Here is a 25,214-nt window from a genome sequence, read left to right on the forward strand (position 1 = left end):
GGACCAGATTCGGGGGCGTTCCCGAGATTTTTTGGCTTTTGGCGACGTCACGCTACGTCAGCCAAAAGCCGGGAACGCCCCCGAATCTGGTCCGGCATTGAAGGCACCCGGAAGAAGTCCAGGTGAGTGCTTGCTTTTTTTTTGCCGGTTCTCACCCCCTCTCCCGCTCTCCGTGTCTCCGGACCCTGTTCCCGCCCCCCTACCGCTGCCTCGGCTCCCGTTCCCGCCCCCCTACCGCTGCCTCGCTCTCTGTGTCTCTGACCCCGTTCCCGCCCCCCTACCGAGCGTGTGTTCACATACGAGTGCCTCCCTCAGAAGCGACCACTTGGCAGGAAAAGGTGAACTCTCGCAGCGCTCACATAAATATCCTTGCAAATAGGGGGCTCCTACTGTTTATAGCGTTGTTGTTCTCAGACGACCGTGTCCCCTGCAAGTGCTCATACTTTTTCCAGTCTGTTTAATTTTACCTCGAGGAGCCGTCCCTCAGTGGGCGCAGCCTTCCTTCCACAGGTGACGGCATTGTTTGCATTCTTTAGAGTCGCCATCTGCACCAAAAGGTTTAAAATCAAAGTGCACGAAAGGAAACGTGTTCTCTAATGGAACATTCAGCGAGCGCTGTACCTTGTTAAATAATTGATAAAAGGAAAGGCGTGGAGGGAAGATTGACACTGTACGGTATCGCTCTCATGCGATGTTTTTGTGGGCGCCTCACAGCAAGGAAGGGGTTGAACACGCTTTTCGCTCGGTCTAAGCACGGGCATGACGAGGGTGAAGTGCTCAGGGGAGCGGAGGTTCTTTGTCACATCGACCAGAGCATCTTTTTCAGACCGAACGGAGCTAAATCTGCCAGAGTGCGGTGTCAGCATCCGGGCATGATCACTCAGGCGCTGGGTTTGAAGGGGATGTATAAATCTCCCCTGGAAGGCTTGTGCAGTCAAACCCCAGAACAACACATTTTTGTCTGGCTGATTTACTTCCTTTAGGTCAAGAGCATAAACATCGTCATGTGGGGAGCGTGGCTCCCTCCCCAGCGTCATCACTGGAGCGTTGACAGGCTTCGAGGCTCTGCTCGTCTGTGTTTCAAAATGTCACCCTTCCTGTCCTGTCTGGCAGCTTTTATTTATCGCGTGTCCCACTTTTCCTATTGCACGGTCGATAAGCAGCAGGAAAAAGTGGCTTCTGGACAGAGCCCGAACAGTAGTTTAAGGGCAGTCTGTTATTTATTAATGTCTCCAGAAAGATGGGGACAACACGCCAATGGTTGCAGTGTCTTTTTTGGGAGGTAGAGAGCTTTTTTTCCATATCTCTCAGTGGGCGGGATCGGCACAACATAGCTTCAGGTAGAGCAGAACTGCTGCTCGGGAGTGAGGTGATGGGTGCAGCGGGGGATGGGCAAGGCCAGGGGGACACTAGAAAATGGGTGAAAAAAAGCTAAAAAGACAGGAAAACAGGCACCGCATTTACATCTTTACAGTAAATGAGCTCGATTAGTTATTGCCCCCTGCAGAGATCTGTGCAGAACCTGCGGGCCACTGTTTGGATCACTGCAGGATGACTTAGACTTTCATTCTCCGAATGTCAATAACACGTATAACGTAAAGGTTGGAAAGAACAGGGAAAGGACGGTTACCTCACCTGAGAAAGACTTTCTCCTTAAACCTTAGAAGAATCTCCACTATTAGAAATACCATTGTTATATTTTTAAAACTCATTTTTTCCAAACCACCCCTGCTGATATTCTTCCATTAGAAACTGTCAGGGGGTGGTTTTGGCTACAGTGTGAATACATACATTATTCATTCACTCACTCCTTGGCCATGAAGTGTCGGCAGTGAGCAAAAGGTCAAACTACACGGACAATTAGCAGCAACCTTTAATTCTACAGTGTTCGATGGAAATTGCCGCAGCCTGTCCTATCGCAGCCTGTCCTCTCGCAGCCTGTCCTCTCGCAGCCTGTCCTCTCGCAGCCTGTCCTCTCGCAGCCTGCCCACTCCCAGCCTGCCCTCTCGCAGCCTGTCCTCTCGCAGCCTGTCCTCTCGCAGCCTGTCCTCTCCCTGCCTGTTGTCGTGTCCTGGTGGCAGCAGGCAGCAGGCAAGAGCGTGCACTGCGTCCCCGAAGTAACAGCCCTAAAGCAAGCAAGAAGTACGGCCCCCTCCCACCAATCCCTGTTAGGTAGTGGAAACTGTCCAAACTGGGGTGCAGACAGCCCCTCTCACCTTTCGGCCTGGTACCACTGCACCAGCCGCACTACTTCCCTACTGACCGTTCTCCACTTCAGCCCCGTCTAAATTACAATTCCTGCTTGTGACCCTTTTGCCTGCTTGTGCTTGTTTTCGTGACCCTGTTGCCTGCTTGTGCCTCCGTGTGCCCCTGTTGCCTGCTTGTGCCTCCGTGTGCCCCTGTTGCCTGCTTGTGCCTCCGTGTGCCCCTGTTGCCTGCTTGTGCCTCAGTTTTCGTGCCCCTGTCGCCTGCTTGTGCCTCAGTTTTCGTGCCCCTGTCGCCTGCTTGTGCCTCAGTTTTCGTGCCCCTGTCGCCTGCTTGTGCCTCAGTTTTCGTTCCCCTGTCGCCTGCTTGTGCCTCAGTTTTCGTGCCCCTGTCGCCTGCTTGTGCCTCAGTTTTCGTGCCCCTGTTGCCTGCTTGTGCCTCAGTTTTCGTGCCCCTGTTGCCTGCTTGTGCCTCCGTGTGCCCCTGTTGCCTGCTTGTGCCTCCGTGTGCCCCTGTTGCCTGCTTCTATTTCTATTTCAGGATTTGGTGAAGCGCAACAGATACCCCGGCAAAGGGGTGTCCCGGCGCTGAAAACAGGTGCACAGACTGAGGGGAGATGGGGAGAAGGGGAAACTAGGGGGCGGGGAAGAGATGAGTTTTAATTGTTTTGCGGAATACTGGAAGGGAGTCGATGGAACGAATGCTGAGGGGAAGATCGTTCCACAGTTTGGGGCCAAGGACGCTGAAGGAACGGCCTCCAGTTCGGCAGAGCCGGGTCCTAGGGATAGTCAGGAGGAGTTGGCTGGCAGAGCGCAGAGCACGGCCAGGAACGTAAGGTTGGGCAAGGTTGCGAAGCAGAGGGGGATTTCCTAATTTAACGATCTTGAAGAGTGTGACTAGGGCCTTGAATTGAATTCGACGGTCCACGGGCAGCCAGTGGAGCTTACGGATGGTAGCTCTGGCTGAGCATCTGCGTGGGAGGCCGACCAGCGTTCTGGCTGCCGCATTTTGGATGCGTTGGAACCTAGCAATTTCCGATTTATTGGCTCCCAGAAGGAGGACGTTAGCGTAGTCCAGGCGCGATAGGATGGTGGCCTGGACGATAAGCTGGCGAGCCTTAGAATCGAAGAGCCCGAGTATGGGCCTGAGGTTCCTTAGAAGGCCTATGCAGGTGGCTGCCACCTTTTTGGTGTGGGACTGGAAGCTAAGATTGGCGTCCATCCAAACTCCCAGATTTTTGACGCAGTTTTTGGGGAGTGGGGTGGCGCCTAGGGATGACGGCCACCAGTGCTCGTTCCAGAGGCTGGTGTTACGGCCTAGGAGGAGCACCTCGGTTTTGCCGGCGTTGAGTTGGAGGTAGTTGTCCGTCATCCAGCGGGCCACAGCAGTCATACCCTCTTTAAACTTGGATGCCACGGGGGACGGGCTTTCCGAGAGGGTGACAACCAGCTGGGTGTCGTCGGCGTATGAGACCAGCGTGAGCCCCCACTCTCTAGCCACGTCTGTAAGTGGCTGGACGTATAGATTAAAGAGGGAGGGACTCAGCGCTGATCCCTGGGGGACACCTTGAGCGATAGGGTGGGATTTTGAAAGAAATGGAGGAGCCGACACTTTGAAGGATCTATCCTTAAGAAAGGATTGGAACCATGCAAGGGCGAGACCAGTCACCCCGGTCAGCTCCAGACGTTTTAGAAGGATGTCGTGGGAAACCGTGTCAAAGGCTGCGCTGAGATCAAGAAGAATCAGCGCAGCACTATGACCGGAATCTAAAATCGTCCGGAGATGTTCCGTAGTGGCCAATAGGGCAGACTCCGTACTATGGCCTGCACGGAAGCCGTTTTGGGAGGGGTCTAGGATTCCGTGACTTTCCACGTGTTTCGAAAGGATGCTATTAGCATGGGTTTCGGCTATTTTGGAAATCCAGGGGAGAAGGGATATCGGCCGGAAATTCTCTGGTTTGGAGGGGTCAAGGGTAGGTTTTTTAATTATCGGTGATACCCACGCTTGCTTCCAAGCTGTGGGTACAGATCCTGTAGAAAAGGAGAGGTTGAGGATGTTCAGCATGGGGGATAGAAAAAAGTCCATCGAGTCCAGGAAATGGGAGGGACTCATGGGGTCTGCTGGGGAGCCAGACTTCACTTTCTTACCAAGTCTGATCAGGTCTGCAGCGGTGATGGCAGAAATTTGGGACAGAGGTAAGATATAGGGAGCTGTGGTCTTGGGAGCTCCACAGAGAGGCGCAGTCTGTGGAAAGGACGCATACATTTTCTGGACTTTTTCCACAAAATATGTAGCGAGCTGCTCACATTGCTCATGGGAAGAAATTTTAGGAAGGGGCGCCCTAGGGTTTTGGAGCTCTTTCACTAGTTTAAAAATGACTTTAGATGGGTTCGTGTTGGAATTAATTTTGTTGGCATAGAACGAAGCACGGGAAGATCTGATAGCTTTATGGTAGGACTTAAGCCTGGATAAGTATAATGCCTTGTCCTGGTTATCGTAGTGTTTCCTCCATAGGCGCTCAGTTTTTTTACACTCCTTACGCATTGCTCTAAGGGTGTCGTCATACCACGGGTTGGAGGGTGTATTCCGTCCTTTAGTCAATTTAGCCGGAATAAGAGTGTCGAGGCCGTTGCTGATCCAGTTGGTGAACGAGGTATAGGTTGCGTTTATATCCTGGTTCACATCGTATTGGAATTCTCCAAGGGTATCATGTAGGGCGGGGGGGGAGAGTTTGTGCCAGGGTCTCTTTAGACGCTGACTGGCTTCAGTTCTGATCTGCCGTTGAGGTGATGGAATGCTCATTTTAACAAGGTGGTGATCCGTCCATCCCAAGGGGGTGGGGGTATCTGTAGCTGCCTCTTGTATGTTGGAAAAGATCGGATCTAGGGTATGTCCAGCTATGTGGGTAGGAGTGAGGACAAGTGAGTTAAGTTGCAGTGCCGCGAGGAGGTTGGTGATGGTATGGTCGCCAGTTGCATCGAAGTGCAGGTTTAGGTCACCTAGGATGGTGAAGTTGGCGGATTTAGTAATGAGCACTGTGGCCGTTTCGAGGAGGGCATTGATAAATCTAGTGGCCTGGCCTGGAGGGCGGTAGATGTAAAGACCAGATAGCGTAAATTGGGGGGTCACGCTGATTTTAAATTGGGCGCATTCACAGTCTTGGAGGGGCTCTTTGGTGAAAGAACAATTCAGGTGTTTTTTATAGAGAATTGCGATGCCGCCGCCTCGAGATTGACGGTTGATGGTAACCAGGTGGAACTCATCAGGGAGTGTTAGATTGGGAATGGTGGTTATGCCATCTCGGAGCCATGTTTCGCATAGAAACAGTACGTCAGGGTTTTCCTCCTGTAGAAGAGTATTCACCTCAGGGTGGTGTTTAACGAGGGATCTGCAGTTGAGTTGGAGTATCGTCAATGGCGGGATAGTTGCAATTGGGGGGTCACTCCGCACCCTAGTGGGTAGGTTAGTGGAGAAATGGCAGCGGTTGCAGTGGAGGTGTGTAAGACCTAAGATGCCAGTGGCGTTGGAACACTTTTGATGACGGTTTAGGTGTAAGAGTTCCTTACCGTCATAACATATGCGTGGATAGGGCCTGGTCGGACCAGGGGGGCTGGCGAGAGGCGATGGTCTGGCGATGACGGGCGCAGACGGGCTTGCCCTAGGCGCGCCCTCGGCGCGCAAACGGCGCTCCCGCTGCGCTCGTCCGCTGCGCTTCCTGTAGATGCACATTTATAGAGCGAGGGGGTGTGGCCTCTAGTGGGCGTTTCCGGCGAGCGCGCCTGGTCTAATGGCGGCCGCTTTGTAGTTCACAATAGCGCCGTGTGCCCCTGTTGCCTGCTTGTGCCTCCGTGTGCCCCTGTTGCCTGCTTGTGCCTCCGTGTGCCCCTGTTGCCTGCTTGTGCCTCAGTTTTCGTGCCCCTGTTGCCTGCTTGTGCCTCCGTGTGCCCCTGTTGCCTGCTTGTGCCTCCGTGTGCCCCTGTTGCCTGCTTGTGCCTCCGTGTGCCCCTGTTGCCTGCTTGTGCTGTGTGGGTGTCTGTGGAAGGCTCTGTGTGGGTGTGTGGAGGGCTCTGTGTGGCTGTGTGTGTGGGGAGCTTTGTGTGGCTGTGTGTGTGGGGGGCTTTGTGTGGCTGTGTGTGTGGGGGGCTCTGTGTGGCTGTGTGTGTGGGGGGCTCTGTGGGGGTGTGTGTGTGGGGGGGCTCTGTGTGTGTTTGTGTGTGTCATTTGCGAGAGATAAAGCTAGTGGCATTGTAAATGACAATGCCATTTATTTATGTTAAAAAAAACCATAAATAAAAATAATGTCAAGAGCAATGCTAATAGCTCTAACTTTAACAAAGGCAAAACCATTGCATTGTAAATGCTTGTTTTTTTTTTAGGATTTGAGCGTTTTATGATCTGTAAGTACTGCTTAGTTTGTTACTTACAATGCTTTGCAGATTTTCTTTGTACATAGACCTGGCTTCTCAAACCAAGTTACCAAACCTTAGATAAGTTTACATTTAGTAAATCCTGTTTACTCTTGTATGTCCTTGCGTTTAAGTAGTGTGGAAGCAAGCCACAGCTCGCATCAAAACTGTGGCGGCTGTCTTCCCCTAAACAAATCTAATTTGAATTAAATACAAGTGTTTTCTACCGTCTTTTGTTCATTTCAGCATGCCCATGTGTCGATGGCAGAAGTAATTGGCTTGCTAGGAGGAAGATATTCAGAATCTGATAAAACACTAGAGGTAAGAGAAATGTTGTCATTCCCTCATCGCCTTTTTTAGTGAGAGGTTTAAGCAACCCTTATACTGGTCAGAATAAATGAGGGGGTCTCATCCTTTGAGCTCAGTAATTTTGTGTCACCTGTAATTGGTCAGAATACATAATCTCGCTCTCTCGCGTTACTGTATTCAGTCATTATTATTTTGATTTCAGGAGACTCTGTTTATTACAATGATGCACTTTCAGATCTTTCTCCTTCCAGTTTAGTTTTTGCTTGTCAACGAACTGCCTTAAAAAATACAAGCATGGGCAAAGAAATAAAAGTATTGCTATCTATACTTTCAAGATAACAGCTGCCTTGCGTCATGTATCACACGTTGCTTCATGTGACTAGATATGTCAAAAGTATAGAAAGCAATAAAAACATTGCTTTCTGTTCTTTTAAGGTGGCCAGTGCGTGTGTTACTCAATGTGCAATGCGTCCTCATGCATGTTACTATGATGCAACGTGGTGGCCCCCTTGAAAGGATAGAAAACTATGCTTTTCTATGTTTTCTATACTTTGATATGGCTGGATCCCGCTTTTGACTTTGCCAATGCCGGCAGCATTTAAATGCCTTCTGCATTGGCAAAGCCTTTAGCATCTACCCCCATATGAAGGGTAACTGCTGTTGAGTTCAATAATGAGGTTCAAACAGGATGTAGCTTTAACTCCTTTATTCCAATCTTAAACCTCCAAGGTAGCAGGGGAGTGCGGACACAGCCGCCAGCAACAGTCTCTCCAATCCTTTTCCCCACACCATTCTAGAATCCAAACACCATCACCAGGGTGAGCACACGCTCGAGCCTTAACTTGACTACAACACAAAGTGACTCGAGCGAGGCTCGAGCACCAACACAACACTTCCCCCTCCTTCCAAATAAAAAAAAGAATAATAATAAAAAACATATCCAATATTCATTAGAATAGATCACAACCTAAAATATAACAATGAATAATATATCCAGTTAACAGTAAATGTGTGTAACATAGTCATCAAATTTCTTTGGTTTTGAGCACAAACGTTTGGTGCGTGGGATTACCACTACATCGTTTAACGTGTGAGCAGTACTTTGTTCACTGGAAGTTGTATGCCTAGAACATTGTTCACCTCCAGTATTTTCCAAAGGTTCAATAGGAATATTGATGGAATGATCAACAACAACAGTGTTATCAATGTCATCAACCCAATCATACCTGTCTGCCTGTGCCTGTTTGTTTGAGGATCGTTTCCCCTCAATGCTTCCTTTGAACAAAGCTATCCTATTGGCGTTCCACACCTTACCATCACTCAAAAGTGCGGAATTGCACAGAATTTTAATTACTTTGAGAGGAGCAGAATACACACTCTCGCCTTTGCTTACAAGTCTACCCTTCCTGACTTTTACAATGTCACCAACCTGTGAATTAACTCTCCTTCTTTTCCCAACCCCAGTATGTTTTTCAGCTAAACAGCTTTGGTTGGTTTCTAGGACTGCTTGACATTTTTAATAGACCAGGGGACAATTTTTGTGCAATTAAGCCATCCCATGTTCTCTTTAGTGCGTTCAAATGGCGAATGCCCAGTAGATTGACACTTGGTGATCCTGTAGGCACCAACCATTTTCCTCAATTCAGCCTCCCAATTCTTCTCATGACTGTGTGAAAGTTCAACAATTCCTTTTATCACTCTATTGAAGCACTCAACACTTCCATTTCCTTCTGGGTGATAATTGTATGTGGTCCTATGTACAATACCAGTGTCTGTTATGATTTTTTTTAAACTTTCCCTCACAAACTGTCCACCATTGTTGGATACTAAATCTTTAGGGAGACCTTCCCTAGCAAAAACTTCCCCCAGGAAGTACAACAAATTATCTGTGTCAGCTTTTTCAACAGCTTTGTACTCTGGCCATTTAGAAATATGGTCAATTACCACAGAAATGTATTTTTGTAAACCATCATCAGTTTTAACCGGATCGAACATGTCTACACCAATCCTTTCCGAAGGCATATCTGGGACTACAATGGGATGTAAGGTAGGTTTGAACGTGGTCAAATGTTTTTCGGAGTTAACACATGCGAAACATTCATGGACAAGCCTTTCAGTGTCCTTGTCAACACCAGGCCACCAGTATGATTGCTTAATTCTGCATTTGGTTTTGACGATCCCCAAATGACCTTTGTGACATAAGTTAACAATTTTGTCACAAAAGATTTTTGGTGGAACTAACTTGCCACCTCTGAGTAATAAATCATTTTCGAAAGAAAGTTTGTTCCTCACCTCCTAAAATTGGATAAAAACTTTGTGCATTGTCGATTTCTCAGGCCAACCCTTGTGGACATATGTGCACACTTTGCGAATTTCTTCATCAAGTGACATGTTAATAACCCAATCATTACGAAGTATGCTTGCTAATTCATTACTAAATCCACTAGCAACCAATCATTGGTCCCAATCATTTCCAGTGTCTTCACAAATAGGCCGGGAACACCTGCTCAAAAAATCAGCAATTCTATGACGAATGCCAGGGACATAGACATTGTCCTATACAAAATCCTAGGGGAAACGTTACTAAGACCATGTGAAGTAAGAACTTTAGTATGTGGCTTGTGATCTGTGCTTAAAGTGACACAAGTACCCCAAATAAATTGCCTGAATGATTTAAGTCCCCACAAGCAACCAAGAGCTTCCCGTTCTATAACAGAATATTTTTCTTCCGTGGGTGTAAGGACTCTAGACGCAAAAGCAACCACACACTCAGATCCGTCACTTTGCAATTGAGTGAGGACTGCACCAAGGCCCCTTCCACTCGCATCGGTACTGATAAAACTTAAAGTTTGGGGTCAGAACCTTGGAGTGCCGGTGCAGAGCAAATATCCTATTTTTATACTATCCATGTTTGATTGGCAATCCTTGGACCAATAAAAGGTACTCCCTTTTTTAAGCAATTGTATAATACAATATGTCTTGTCAGCAAAATTACATACAAATTTAGAATAAAATTCAGCCAAGCCTAGGAAAGACCTGACTTCCTCTTTGTTTTGGGGGTGGGCGCTTTTTTAATGGTATCAATGAGTACTGATTTAGGACGGATGCCAAAAGCACTAGTTTTGTAACCATGGTAAGTTACACTCTTCATAGCAATTTTACATTTAGACTTCTCTGCTTTCAAACATTTCATCTCTAGAATTTGTAAAACTTGGGATAAAACCTTATCATGTTCTTCTATATCTTTCCCCATGATGAGAATATTATCCTGGAAGAACAGTACGTTCCTCATGTCCTTGAACAAGAGATACATGATTCGTTGGAACATCCCGGCAGCTGATGCCAACCCGAAAGGAACATGTTTAAACTGCAAGATACCAATCGGGGTGACAAAATCTGTAAGATGTCTACTTTCTTCTTGAAGGGGAACTTGATACGCTGACGTCAAGTTTATAGTGGAGAACCACACCATATCTTTAATGGCTGACAGTAATTCTGATATTTTAGGGAGGGGAAATACATCAATGAAAATATTGTTATTGAGTTCCCTCAAATCCACGCACAAACGGATTTGCCATTGGCCTTGGGTGCATCGACAAGGGGGGCGACCCAATAAGACGATTCAATGCTTTCTATAATATCCTTATCCACCAATTTTTGAATTTCTCCCACCACTTCTCCTAACCTTATGAATGCAAGGTTTAGCACAGTGTTTAAGAATTATTCTGTGGGAGAATCCTTTGAGTTCACTAATGTCCTGAGAGAAAACTTTAGGAAACCTAGTAGCAAATTCTTCACATTGGTGTCCCTGTGCAGGATCAATACTCAAAACAGGGTCTTGGCTATTGGGGTCAATACGCATTCCAAGTTCACCTTGATCCCTCAACCTAAAACACAGGCCCCAACTACAGATACATACAATTTGCAAATCGCTTCTCTCCCTTTAAACTCCCAGGTAAGTTTGCGAAAACCTAGAAGATCAATAGGTTCGCCGTGTAGCTTACTGTGTGCACACCAGGGCTCTCTAGGTAGGGACCGATTTTAGTACTAAATAATTCTTCCTTTGTTTACTATAGTGTGGGGTGAACCTGATTCTGCCATCAAGGTTACTTGAATTCCCCCTGCTTCTATTTCACAAACCGTTTTTTCCTCTGTTTACCATGAATCATGCTTTCATTGTCATTTATGCAACAAACCTTAATTACATCACCATCAGAGTCAACACTCTCATCATCATGTTCATACTCATCCACTATACATTTAACTGATTTAGATTTGTGGCAAGCTCGTGCGAAATGACCAGACAATTTACAGTATGCACATCTTTGGCCTAAAGCTGGGCATCTTCTATCATTAGCAATATGAGAACTACTTCCACAACGATAACGTATTCCTTTGATGTCAGACATTATTTAGGTGTGTTCTTTGTTTATTAACTTTTCCTTAGGTGGTTGTTTATTAATTTTTGTTTTGAACTTTTCTTAACTGGTATGGTTAGTACCTCTAACAGTTTTAACAACCTCGTCATTACTATCAACTTTAGCTTTGGCAATGACAGTTTTTGCACACCGAGAGGTTGGTACGCAGTGTGCGTGTCACAGTAGTAGAAGGAGATCCAAAGGTGACACATAGTGTGTGTATCACAGTAGTTGATGAAAACTAATTAAATCACTGAAGTAGAATAAATACGCGGTGACGGTATTTCTGTAGACAAGTTAAATTAATCCTTATACATTAGTCATGAAAGCGCTGACAAAATTGCAGGTGTTCATCCGTTGAGAGTACCTTTTAAAATGACTTGGTCGGGGAAATTCTTTGAAGACAAATCAATATGGCCGCTCACGTCGCGTTACCCTTACGTGACCTGGCATGCGTGGAGATGCTGGGAATGAGTCTAAACTAATCAAGATTCCGGGACGTCAGAGGGGGCAGAGTGTAGCATGGAATGCTGTTAGACAGAGAGTGGAATCCTGCTGCCGCTCGAAAAATGCGGCTGAAAAGCGGTTACATAAACAGACTTATCGGACAGCTCCAAAGACGGTAAACCCTGCACATTTAATACAAAAGCATATGAGAGGGGGAGTACACGGGTACACGCTGCAGTGGTATGTTCTTCCCTCAATACTCATTAAATTGAAAATGTCATTCAGATGAAAAAATTCCAATGAAACTTCAAAATGTAGGCAAAAACAATACCTTGCAAGTTGAATATGCTTTGTGAATAACGCAAATGTAGATAGTATTCTTCTTTCGGGACTGCGCAAAATGTAGAGAGTATTCTTCTTGTTTCCCAAACTTCTGTCGCGTAACGGTTACCAAAGAAACTTCTTTATCATGGTATTGTCGTGCGTGAGTTCACGGGGTTTAAGCATCAATCGTCGCCATTTTTCCATAATGAGGTCCAAACAAAATGTAGATTTAACTCATTTATTCCAATCTTAAACCCAGAAGGCAGCAGGTGAAGGACTGGGTTTTTCTAAGACCCATCGGTGCCAGGGGACAACACCTGAAACCTTCGTGGGTAACCTGTTCCGGCGTACAAATGACAGAGACACTGGACACTTCCTTCGGCGTCAAAGATTCGAGGTTTATTACTGCAGGGAACACAGAAGTCACGAGAAGTACATAACATGTAGGTTCACGGAGCCTGATTCAAATTGCTACTGTGGGTCGCTCCTTTTATACAAGTTTCTCTCATAGGTTAACATGATACACAAAGGTTTACAACTTGGTTCCCATCCTAAACACCAGAAGGGGTTGCTTTCATGTATTCAGGGGTCCGGAACATAAGTACAGAAACATTCGGTGGTTCCCAACTGTAAAAACCCATCTTCCCACCATTAGTACATTCCAATTGGCAGTAAACAGATCGAAGAAGGAACAGAAACAGGTGCAGAGGAAGGCAGAAACAGTGGGGAGATCGGAAAGGGTTTAAAGAGGTGGTATCGGAAAACACGAGCTGCAGGAATCAAAGGGACGTGCCTAATGAGATGCACGGCTAAGACAATAGACCGGCACGGCAAGATGAGCCTCGAGCGGGGCCATCTGCCTTACAGTGTCATCCCCCTCATCATAAAGACACTTTCAAAGGAAACGTGTCTTCCGCAAAAGTCTTGGGAATCCCAGGGTCGCGAAGCGGACAGCGTCCGTTCGCTGGCTACTTGAGGGCAAGAAACAAAATGGATGCCGTATCTAAGATGGAACCCGTGGGTACAGATAGATAAACCCACGAAACAGACTAACGGTTTAGGCTAGTACAGCGAAACTGCGTACACCCACTAAACTCGTCATTTGCGGTTCATAGATACCAGACTCGACCATATTCGTACGAGTCGAAAACACCACTTACGATTGTCACGGAACCTCAGACGCTCCTTTTGCCCTCATGTAGGCAAGCACTAGTCGGAATCATATTCGATATTCATCAGACCATCTAAGTGCTGCTGCAACATCATTCTATCCATCAGAGTTCCTTTGGTAACAGGTGGCTGTCTCATACACGTTGTAGCACAGAGGCCACATAAGGCAGGACCACACTGCACGCAAAGGCAACACGTGAACAGAAACGCTACAACAACTCCGATGATCATCAGAATTTTCCAACCCCAAGTCGACATCAGGCCCCAAAACCACCCAAGTAGCGTCCAATCCCCTACGTCCACGTGTATGGACTCAGAGATCTTATGCAACTTTGAGATGGCTTGATAGACAGTCGGAGCGTTATCTGGAATGAAAATACAGCAGCTCGAATGGATCACCTTACATACTCCACCTCGATCTGCTAAAACAACGTCTAAAACCATACGGTTTTGTAACGTCATGAGCCTATCCGCCTGAAGTTCTGCTGTGATATTACCAAGGGCACTGGCAGTGATATTAGCTGTCGATTCCACCACTCGGGTCAACTGTCTCAAGTTCCTACTATTGACCATAGGTCCCCAAAACGGAAAGAAACCCTTGAAAAAGTCTCCTGCTTCTTGACCGGCAGTGTCTTCTTCGCTAATCACGCCCCTCACAATTCTAGTCTTGTGGTAATCTGCATCAACAGTAAACGTCGGAGGCAACAGATTTGCAACGTAACATGTGCCCGCAAAGTCGGAGGGCAACCACGTATACGCACGATCATGACAGACGAAGTATGTACCCTTGGCAGTCAGAAACACAGGGGAAGAGAGCATTGGTAAGACATACGTCTCGGAGCAAGCACTCTCTCCAAGATGAGCTCTCGGGCTTCGGCCACGACCTTTTAGACAGAAATTACCAAGGTGGGGTACGATCCATATTGGAGACGAGCTTTTAAGCTGTCTTTCACCCACTAGCGCACTATACTCAACCTCACTCAGATCCCTATAGGCTCGCACCTCTTCGTCTGGGATAAGCGATGGTTCATAGATATCCCTATCTAGATCGGCAATCGCTAGGGTCAAAGGCTTATGGTACGGGCCAGGACCAAAGTGGGAAGGACGTGGCTCTCGATTGGGGTAGGAATCTAGTGCACTTCGAAACATTGTTTGCAATGCTCGAGCTGAACCCTGGGAACTATAAGGAAGGACCAAGTACGGAATTCCCTTGTCCGTGGTATGTGGCATTAACCCACACACCCAACAATTGGTAGTGTTAACCACTAACTGATGCTGATGAAGGAGCTGAATGAAGGAATTATTTCTGAATTCCGCACGTCTAGCCTGCTCGTGTTGAGGTAAGATATGGAAGGAATGAGGGGACACAGTGGTGATAGATTTAGGTTCAGAAGTAGGAGTAGGTATGGCAGAAGGTAGGAAGTACTGTATCATATAATACATCCCACCCGCCAGTAACGAGGAAACAATTAGAAACAGAAGGAACACCTGAAACAGAAAGCATTTGGTACGAGTAATTTGTTGGAGTTTGAATCTTTGCGCCTGAGCTTTTTCCAAGTCCATCAGCTTTGTAAACGCCATCCTCTAAAACCGTCCGCAACGTTTCTTGACGCACTTCGTTCTGTGTAGCAGTAGTCAATCCCCAGGAGTTCCCGGGAACCGACGGCCTTCGACCTAATGTCAAGACCTACTAACCAGAAGGAAGTACACGCGCGGCCCTACGGTACACCTGGATGCAAGGTATCTTAATTCACAAATATGTACAAAGTCTCTCAGCTGTGGAAGCAAGAACACAGATGTGGAAAAAACTCAATATTTACAAAATCACAGTTGTACGAGTGTTTAGACTGATCGGGGCAATAGGGTAATGTGGATGTCAAGGGAAAAGCAAACTTTTTTTTTATTTGTCCTTGGTATTAGATCGTAAAAAGTATCGGCTCCTTCCAGGACGTGTCTGTTCGTCAAACAATGGATCCGATGAGGGAACAGAGTTCTGTTGATCAGTCAATTGCTCAGATCTTGAGTCTTGTGGTGACAAATGTTCAACAATGTCGTTCTGCTGCACTGAGGATTCTCCGACAGGCTGAGCGTCGCTAAAAGGTACGAAGGTCTGCAATCTTTCAGTTTCAGACGAAGCAATGCCCTTCCTCACCCACGAGTCCGCTGATAAAGGTATAGGTACCTTCTTGGTATGGGTGGCATGCACCCAATTCTTCCGGCCCTCCAAACGGACAGCAGTTCTCGTGGCAAGGAGGACTTGGTAGGGTCCAGTAAAGCGAGGTTCGAGATTGCGTTTTCTTCCAAACTTCCTCGTCACCACCCAGTCTCCGGGCTGGAGCTGGTGGCTTGGACCCTCCGTCTGCGTCGGCAGTGCTTCAAAGACCTGTTGGTGAATTAACCTCAGTTTAGCAGTCAGATCATGAAGATAATCAATCAACATTGGGTACTCAAGATCAGAGAACACACTCGGTCTAGGAACCCCCCAAACATTTGCAGGACGGCCGAACACTATTTCATAGGGACTGAGCCCTACTCGGGAGTGTACAGTCGCCCTAGTAGACAAAAGGGCTAGAGGTAAAGCGTCAGGCCACGAGAGACCAGTCGTAGCCTGAATCTTTGCTAGTTTGAGTTTAAGGGTGCCATTATACCCTTCAACCAAACCTGCTGACTGGGGATGATTGGCGCTATGGAATTTTTGAGTAATTCCAAGGCCCTTACACACTCCCCACAAACTCACTTCCGTTATCAGACCATACAATCCGTGGCATTCCATACCGAGGAAAGTATTCCTTCAGTAGGATTTTCGCAGTGGACAAAGCAGTGTTATCTTTGAGAGGGTAGGCTTCGATCCATCGGGAGAATGCGCAAACCACAACTAAAACGTATTTCAGGTTATTGCATCGCTCCATATGGATGAAGTCTAGTTGAATCACCTCAAAGGGACATGAAGGGGGAGCAAAATGGCCAGGAGGTGTAGGGGTTCCCTTACCAGGATTGTACATCATACATATCATACAATTCTTCACCAATCTCTCAGCACATTTAGTAATACCATCATTCTTCCACACAGGAGACAACAACTTACAGATACCTTTCGCACTAATATGTGCTAACCCGTGTGCCATTGTCACAACAGCTAGTACATACGCGTCTGGCAACATCCATCTCTCATGCTCCGACAAATCAATCCAACAACCATTCGCATCCAGCTTTCCCGTACTCTCTTTCCACTTCGTCTTTTCAGTCTCGGTGGCCTCGTTCTGTATCGCTTTCACACTCTCGATGGTATCCTCACACATGCCAGTCTCTGTAGGCCACCTAACCGAACTCGTCACATACATTCTAGTGCTAAGGTTCCGGGCAGTCTCCTTAGCAGTCTCATCAGCGAACGCATTACCACGACCAACATCATCCGTCACCTTACGATGCGCGCTACATTTAACAATCGCCACCTGCTTAGGCAATGTAAGTGCATCCAAAAGATCATTCACAAGCTGTCCATGCTGAATCTTAGTACCATGCGACGTCATAAAACCTCTCTCTCTCCACAATCGTCCAAAGCTGTGAGCGACGCCAAAAGCATATTGGCTGTCGGTAAACACATTCACCCGTTTCCCTTTCGATAACACACACGCTCTAGTCAAAGCAATCAGTTCTGCCGCCTGGGCAGAATTCTGATTCAATCTCGCAGTTTCCACAACAGTATTCAAAGTTACCACAGCATACGCAGTCGTCACATCACCATTCGGCAATTTAAAACATGAACCATCCACATACAAGGTCCCATCAGGATCTTCCAAAGGAGTGTTTTTAAGGTCCACGCGACCTTTTGTTTCCTCCTCAGTCCGTAAGTAGCAGTCATGAGCTGCCACTTCATCTGATTCCATACTAATTGGCAATAAAGTCGCCGGGTTCAGGACATTACAACGTTTTATCTGAATATGACTTGCCAACAGCGTCAACTCGTACCCAGACAACCTCGCACTCGTCAAGTGCTGAGTTTTCGTACGATTCAAAAGAGTGTCAACTGCGTGCGGAACCATCACCGTAAGCATATTGTCCATGACCAATCCTGCAGATTGTCGGATGGACACCGCAGCTGCCGCTGTTGCTCTCAAACAACTCGGCAATGCTCTAGCTACCGGGTCCAAGGTCGAGGAAAAATATGCACATGGACGTTGCTTACCGCCAAAAGGTTGCGTCAAAACACTCAACGCACAACCTTCTCTCTCGTGAACGTATAGTGTAAACGGCTTACTGTAGTCAGGGGTACCTAACACAGGAGCCGAACACAACGCGTCACGCAATTCAGAAAAACTTTTCTGACATTCTTCCGTCCATGGTAAAGGAGTTGGAACATCCTTACACGTAAGAGCCACCAATGGTTTCGCTAGCAATGAAAAATTTGGAATCCACTGCCTGCAGTATGACGTGATACCTAGAAAGGCGCGCACATCTCTCTGAGTCGTTGGCACAGTCATTCGTGCAATCGCTGCAATTCTCTCTGGGGTCAACCTTCTTCCCTCCTTTGACAATAAGTGACCTAGATAGGTTACTTCTTGACAACAATATTGAAGTTTAGAAGGAGACACCTTATGATGTAAGTCACAGAGATGTTGCAACAACGACACTGTAGCGGTTTTGCAAATGTCCTGAGTATCTGCAGCCACCAATAAGTCGTCGACGTATTGGATCAAGGCTGCACCAGCCGGCAACACAAATGCATCAAGTTGGCCCTTCAAGGCTTGACTGTATATCGATGGACTCTCACAGTAGCCCTGAGGAGCACGTTTAAACCGGAAGCTGCGGCCACCAAGAGAGAAACCGAAAAGGTCTCTACTTTCCTCAGCAATCGGAATGCTGAAGAAAGCATTCTTCAGATCGATCACTGAAAACCAAGATGCAGAGGCTGGAATCAGAGTCAGTAGCGCCGTGATGTCAGGCACAACAGGGAACTGAGGAATCACAATTTTATTCACCTCCCGTAAATCGATAACAAAACGATAAACAGGTGGTTTGGATGGATCTGTGCGTTTCAAGATGGGCAGTACAGGGCTATTGCACACGTTTCCCCGAGTCTCCTCGATAACATCTTTTTCGATCAAATCGTAAATGATCGCTAACAGTGCTCGCTCACCATCAAGGGAGATACGATACTGGGGAATAGGTGGCAGTCGCACATTTGACTTCAAGTGAACAACATAAGGGGAGATGTCAAGCAGGCCCACGTCATTGGGACCTGTTGCCCACAAAGATGCAGGAAGAGAACTCAATTCCGGTGGAAGCTTATCGAGGGACAAATACATAGGAGAGACAATTCTCTCACCCAACGTAAGCTTTACTCCCGCAGGAGAACAATACAAAGTCGCATACAGACGTTTTAGCAAATCCAGGCCCAAGAGATTTTCACCACAACCAGTGGTCAAAATCAACGGAGCTTTCAGCTCACGAGGCCCAATGGTAAGAGGCAAAGGGCACGAAACCGGATTGCTAACAGGGGCGCCAGAGAATCCAACGGAAACATTTGTTAAGCCAGACAAAGGTGCGCCAGGGAGTTTCGAATGCATTATGGAACTTTTCGCTGCACCAGTGTCCAACAGAAAAGGCTCAACGACGCCCGAGGTGGCAACTGCGACGTAAGGCCCTCTCTGATCAACCGGAACTGATACTACTCCCTCTCCTTGTCTATGGCTGTCCTAGTAATTACCGTCGTCAGCATCCTGATCGACGTAATAATCATCCACATTGTACTGAGCAGATCGCCCTTGCGACGATCCGCGCTGGTCAAAACAATTATTGTGGTCAGAAGTATTAGTGGAACGATCGTTTTGAGCACCACGACCTCTACCACGTGGCGTCTGTTGAGAACCACCACGACCTCCTCTAGACGAATTACCACTATTACGCTCATTGAGAACTGGACAATCAAATTTTAAATGACCCTCATTTCTACAATAGGCACACTGATTGTACCCCAACGAAGATCTCTGCGAAGAGGAGTCATTTCGAGATTGCGACCTATTAGACTGCGGCTGCGATCGATTACGTTGTTGCGAATCATTCTGATTCGAACGCGGAGGATACGCCTGTTGCAACAACACTTTAGTTTTTAGCTCTTTCGTCTTCTTGTCAGCACGATCATTCTCTTCTTTCTCCCTATTCTCATAATACTGTGCCGTAGCCAATATTTGAGCAGACGTAGAGACAGCCCACGCACTCTCAGAATTTCTTAATTTGTTGCTCAAGTCAGGCAATAAGTTAGAAACAAATTTGTCCACAAACAACCTCTGACCTCCCTCTGTACCCATATCTTGACCACTATGGTCGATGAATGCCTCCTCAAATCTCGTAAAGAAATCAGAGACGCTCTCATCCTTCTTCTGTTTGCAAGCGGACAGTTTGTCCCAATTTACCTTCATGGCGGGCATAAGCGTTTTCATTAGGGTAATGATTCTTTGAGGCAGGGCCGTAATTAATTGATCAGGCTTGGCCCCACCAACTTGCAAAGCATCAGCAGCCCGCAATGCATTCCAATCACCACCTAGTTCTCCCGCATGATCTTCCTGACGAATCTTTGCCCATACCGGTTGCGGTACGACATTGCCAAACAGCATATCGATATCAGCAAGATTCATTATCGTAGCATCCACAAGCTGCGACAATTCTTTATAATACCCTGCAGGATTTTTGCGAGGGTCAGGCAAAGATTGTTTTACCTGCAAAACTTCCGATCGTTTCCAAGGAAGATGTATCCACACTCTTTGAAAGTGCGGCAAGATCGGCGGATTTTGAGCAGCATCACCTGGCATCCACACTGGTGGAACTTCGCGCATGGGGTACTGACCAGGCACTGCAAACGGTCCTTCAATGTCCTCCACAAACAATGCCCGAGGCATTATAGAAGGACGGAAGGACAACAACTGTTCGACAGAACGCCGAACATTGCTACCCACCATGCTCGCAAACTGGAGCTGGAGATTAGTGAGAGCAGTCAGTACATCATCAGATGCGTCAGCTGATATTAAGTCGCGTAGATGCTTACACATTTCGTCAAACACGTATCTTTGTGTCGGTACATTGAATTGACAGAACGTATCAAGCACCGCACGTGGAGGATTTCTAAGGGGGTATTTCATCCAACCCATCGCCATGTTATACAGTGAGGCACGTTCCCTACCATCGGGAAGTTGACTTCGTCTTTGAGGACCGTCCGAACCAGCGGACTCAAGAATAGGTCCAAGAGAATTAAAGAAGTTAGCAGCAACAGAGGGGGGTACGACGTCGAACAGATGGAGAAGAAGAGTAACACAACGGGGTAACAAGAGAAGTATCAGAAGCAGAAGGGACAGCAGGAGTGACCAGAACAGCAGGAGCAGCGGGAACAGGAGTATGGGGAAGCACAAGTGGAGGAGCAGTAGGGACGGGAACAGGTAGAGGAGCAGGAACATTTTGAGGGACAGGTTGTGGAACAGGAGCAGGTGGAACAGGGGCAGGCGGAACCGCAGGAGTTACAGAGCCCTGTGCGTACGGAGGTGGTGACTTCAAAAGATAGGACATTAAAGGGTCATCTGTAGATTCCTCCTTCTTATCCGTACCCGTTGGTAAAGCGGGGTAACACTTATCTACAGACATACGCTGCAATCTATCGAAAACTTACTTTTCCTTTTCCTCCTTATCTCGCTGGAACTGCTCTGCTTTTCTCACCGTAGTAACAACTCCTTCTCTCTGATTACGTTTAATCTGTCTGATTTCTCTCTGTTTGGCTTCTTTACGCCACAACCGAAAGGCATCAAACATGGCCGGCCTTGATTTTCTCTTAAACAATTTAACTTCTAAATTATCTAAAATCGGGGTCTCGAAACTACCATGAGGTGGCCAACTAAGGACACCATCCCTTTTAGTATAGCGAATCCAATATTCATTAAAGGTAATCGGACCTAACCCGTGTTTGCTATATAGCTCATAAGTTGGAGTTCCAACCGGAGGTATCGGACACGAGTCCTCCAGTCGGGAATCCGCACCACAACGACTAAAACAACTGAACAAAGTACTACGGCCAGGCATCTTGCACACTAACCGAGTTTCACAAACTTCAAGGGTTACGGGATTACACTATATCCCAGCAATGAGCAAAAACCCTCGGTTTTTGGCGACTGCAGACGTCAAATATCACAACAAAGAACCAAGTACTAAGAACCACAAATGCAATGGAACCATGCAACAACTAAGCACCCACAACTAAGGACTATGGGAGCGACCCACAAATACTTAACTCAAAGATCGATGGCGTCACCAGGAAGGCCCGTCAATCGTCTCGCTGTACCAAGGTCTACGCCAGGCGCCAAAACAGGTCTACAGTCAGGCCAGCAGTCCGTCGCAGCCGTCAGGAGGCGGGAATCTTCGCGGGAAAAGTCGTCGGGCCACTTGTTTCGACAACAGGATCGATGAAGCGGGGTGCACCTTCCCTCGGAGATTTCACACGAAATTCCTCACGATCGTCGGGCTTGGACCGGTACCACTGATGCAGCCCTACGTTGGGCGCTAACTGAAGGACTGGGTTTTTCTAAGACCCAGCGGTGCCAGGGGACAACACCTGAAACCTTCGTGGGTAACCTGTTCCGGCGTACAAATGACAGAGACACGGGACACTTCCTTCGGCGTCAAAGATTCGAGGTTTATTACTGCAGGGAACACAGAAGTCACGAGAAGTACATAACATGTAGGTTCACGGAGCCTGATTCAAATTGCTACTGTGGGTCGCTCCTTTTATACAAGTTTCTCTCATAGGTTAACATGATACACAAAGGTTTACAACTTGGTTCCCATCGTAAACACCAGAAGGGGTTGCTTTCATGTATTCAGGGGTCCGGAACATAAGTACAGAAACATTCGGTGGTTCCCAACTGTAAAAACCCATCTTCCCACCATTAGTACATTCCAATTGGCAGTAAACAGATCGAAGAAGGAACAGAAACAGGTGCAGAGGAAGGCAGAAACAGTGGGGAGATCGGGAAGGGTGTAAAGAGGTGGTATCGGAAAACACGAGCTGCAGGAATCAAAGGGACGTGCCTAATGAGATGCACGGCTAAGACAATAGACCGGCACGGCAAGATGAGCCTCGAGCGGGGCCATCTGCCTTACAGTGTCATCCCCCTCATCATAAAGACACTTTCAAAGGAAACGTGTCTTCCGCAAAAGTCTTGGGAATCCCAGGGTCGCGAAGCGGACAGCGTCCGTTCGCTGGCTACTTGAGGGCAAGAAACAAAATGGATGCCGTATCTAAGATGGAACCCGTGGGTACAGATAGATAAACCCACGAAACAGACGAACGGTTTAGGCTAGTACAGCGAAACTGCGTACACCCACTAAACTCGTCATTTGCGGTTCATAGATACCAGACTCGACCATATTCGTACGAGTCGAAAACACCACTTAGGATTGTCACGGAACCTCACAGGGGATTGCGGACACTGCCGCCAGCAACAGTCTCTCCAATCCTTTTCCCCACACCACCCTAGAATCCAGACACCATCACAAAGGTGAGCACACGCTCGAGCCTTAACTTGACTACAATACAAAGTGACTCGATCGAGGTTCGAGCACCAACACAACAACTGCCAGGGCATCACCAATGCTGCCATGCTCATGCTGGGGCGCCCTGAAGGAGCAGCAGAAGGGAAGGTAGGAAGAGACATTCAGGGCACCTGCCTTACTGCCAAGGGGCATCAAGGGGGAGCAGGAGAGGACATCCAGGGCCTGAAGAGGGAGGCCTGGAGTGGAAGCAGGGAGTGAATTGGGAACATGAAAGTAAAGAGCACAGTCACACTCGGATAACCAATATCTGTACTCCCATGGTGCTGAACAAAAAATTATATTAAAAACACAAAATGTAATTCCATGACTTCAGCAGTGGAAAGCCACACCATAGGTAATCAAAGCCAGGGAAAAGAGGCAAACAGACAGTGGGGGACCAACACAGAATAGGAAGAAAAGCCACAATTAAAAAGCAGGGAACTGAGATTGACAAGAAAGCAATCTAATAATGAGCAAGAACTGGAAGTATTATATACACTATTGTCAGCGACAGACAGCTGTAGCTATCTGTAGAGACTACAAAAATGGTGATGGTGTTTGATTCCCATAGATTTGAAGTGAACTACTCAATAGTGGTTGAAAAGTCCCTATTTAGTCATTCCCAAAGAGATCTGATCGAGTTTGTATTGCAAATGAATAAAAGCATAATTTACAAGCATTCTTAATCGTACTACCCGGAAGTCTTTACATCCCTTACAGCAAAGCAAAGGTACCAAGAAAGACCTTAGCTTAATGGAGGGATTAAAACATAAAATATTGAATATTAGTACTGACTCGGCGATGAGGTTTCTTGCATGCCTACAAAAAAGGTTTCCATATTTAGATAGAGAAACAAAAATATTGATATATGCTATATTCGCTATACTGGAAAATTAAAATCTTGATTTGATGTTTATACACTGTGCTTTCAAGTAACCGGGTTATGAGAGCTGTAGTCTCTGAATGACAGCCATAGATTGACACTTGAATATATGCCTTATTTTCATTGGATTATGATTTTGTTAATGTCAGTCTCTCTTGTTTTGCAGGTCTATGCAGCAGAGCCATGTAATAGTCTCAGCACAGGACTTCAATGTGAGATGGATCCGGTGTCACAGACACAAGCTTCTGAGACGTTAGCGGAGAGGGGATACTGTGTTATTGGCTGGTACCACTCGCATCCAGCTTTTGATCCTAACCCTTCTATACGGGATATTGACACCCAGGCTAAGTACCAGGTATGGTATCTGCAAACACAGCTTTCCGTTGTCCTCTTTACTGCGTAGCTGGCTTGACATCAGTAACGATAATTGTTGAAACATCTGCTAATCAGTTTGGTCATGTATTGATTTTTGCCTTTGCAAAGCTGCAGCGTAATTAATTGATTAAAGGTTTAGTTGATGGTGATTAATGAGGAATGGATAGTGCACGTGTACTAAAACAACTTTAAACAGAAGATTTGAAGGACTTTTCAACAGAGTGATTCTAAATGTTGCGGGGAAAGGGTGCTGGAAACCAGTGTTCTGAAAAACCATTCCACTGGAATGCTCAAGTTACAAAACTTGCAGAAAAGCGCAGTTCTGTCCTAAGTAACTTAATGTAATTGCTCTCTTCTAGGATCTATTGCCTTCCATTGGCATGTTTCTTGAATCTTTTAATAAATGGGACATCTTAAAACATTTATTGTGTATGTCAATGTCTTTCTCGGCACAGACATCTGTGCAATGTTGGATCTTGACTTATTTTCCATTGATCATTGCAGATTCTAGCAACCCACTCCTTCAGCAAGCCGGCACTAGTCCATAATTAGTAACAGCTGCAAGCCTTTCCTATCATTCTGGTGTCTTCGTTATTTTCAGTGCTATACTGTTAGAGCAAGAGGTGCAGGGCCGCACTGGGAACTCAAAGCAGCCCTGGCAATTTTGTCATATCGGCCTCCGATGGGGAAACGCCCGATGCCTGGTACAGCAAGCCCAGCCCAGAAGAGGTGCATTGTGCTACTCAGCCATTGTGAAATCCTTAACTAATTTAAACAATGTTTTGCAGTATCAATAATTCCAGGTAGAGCTGGAAATGTTCATGCGTATTAGCAATCATCATAGAAAAACATTCTAAAGCTCTTTGGGGTTAATTTGCTGATTTGGTGTTCATCCAGTTGAATTTTCATCTGATTGAGACATCTAGCTGCAGATTCCTTACTTCTGAATTCTCCCTAGGCGCCAGACTGGACCCAGGCATTTTTTCAGGAGTACCTCTACCAATATGCATCGGTAAAAGGCGTTGTTTGACTCAGTTGTGACTTCTTCCACCAGATGTAGCATCAAAGGAGTCCATATGATCCTCCCCTCCTATGCGCTGATCT

At 46.7% G+C, this 25,214-nt stretch overlaps 1 protein-coding gene across 2 annotated transcripts in view; it reads left to right on the forward strand.

The window, feature by feature from the left end:
• Positions 1-25,214, forward strand: part of MYSM1 (Myb like, SWIRM and MPN domains 1) — a 400,819-nt gene that overhangs the window by 251,681 nt on the left and 123,924 nt on the right. For both annotated transcript variants that reach the window (XM_086952977.1, XM_086952986.1), the window contains exons 15-16: positions 6,858-6,932; positions 23,902-24,090. In XM_086952977.1, coding sequence (XP_086809103.1) covers positions 6,858-6,932; positions 23,902-24,090 — 264 coding nt within the window. The remainder of the gene's footprint in view (positions 1-6,857; positions 6,933-23,901; positions 24,091-25,214) is intronic.

Source organism: Lissotriton vulgaris, chromosome 1_1 (assembly GCF_964263255.1).
Source record: "Lissotriton vulgaris chromosome 1_1, aLisVul1.2, whole genome shotgun sequence".
Lineage (NCBI taxonomy): Eukaryota > Metazoa > Chordata > Amphibia > Caudata > Salamandridae > Lissotriton > Lissotriton vulgaris.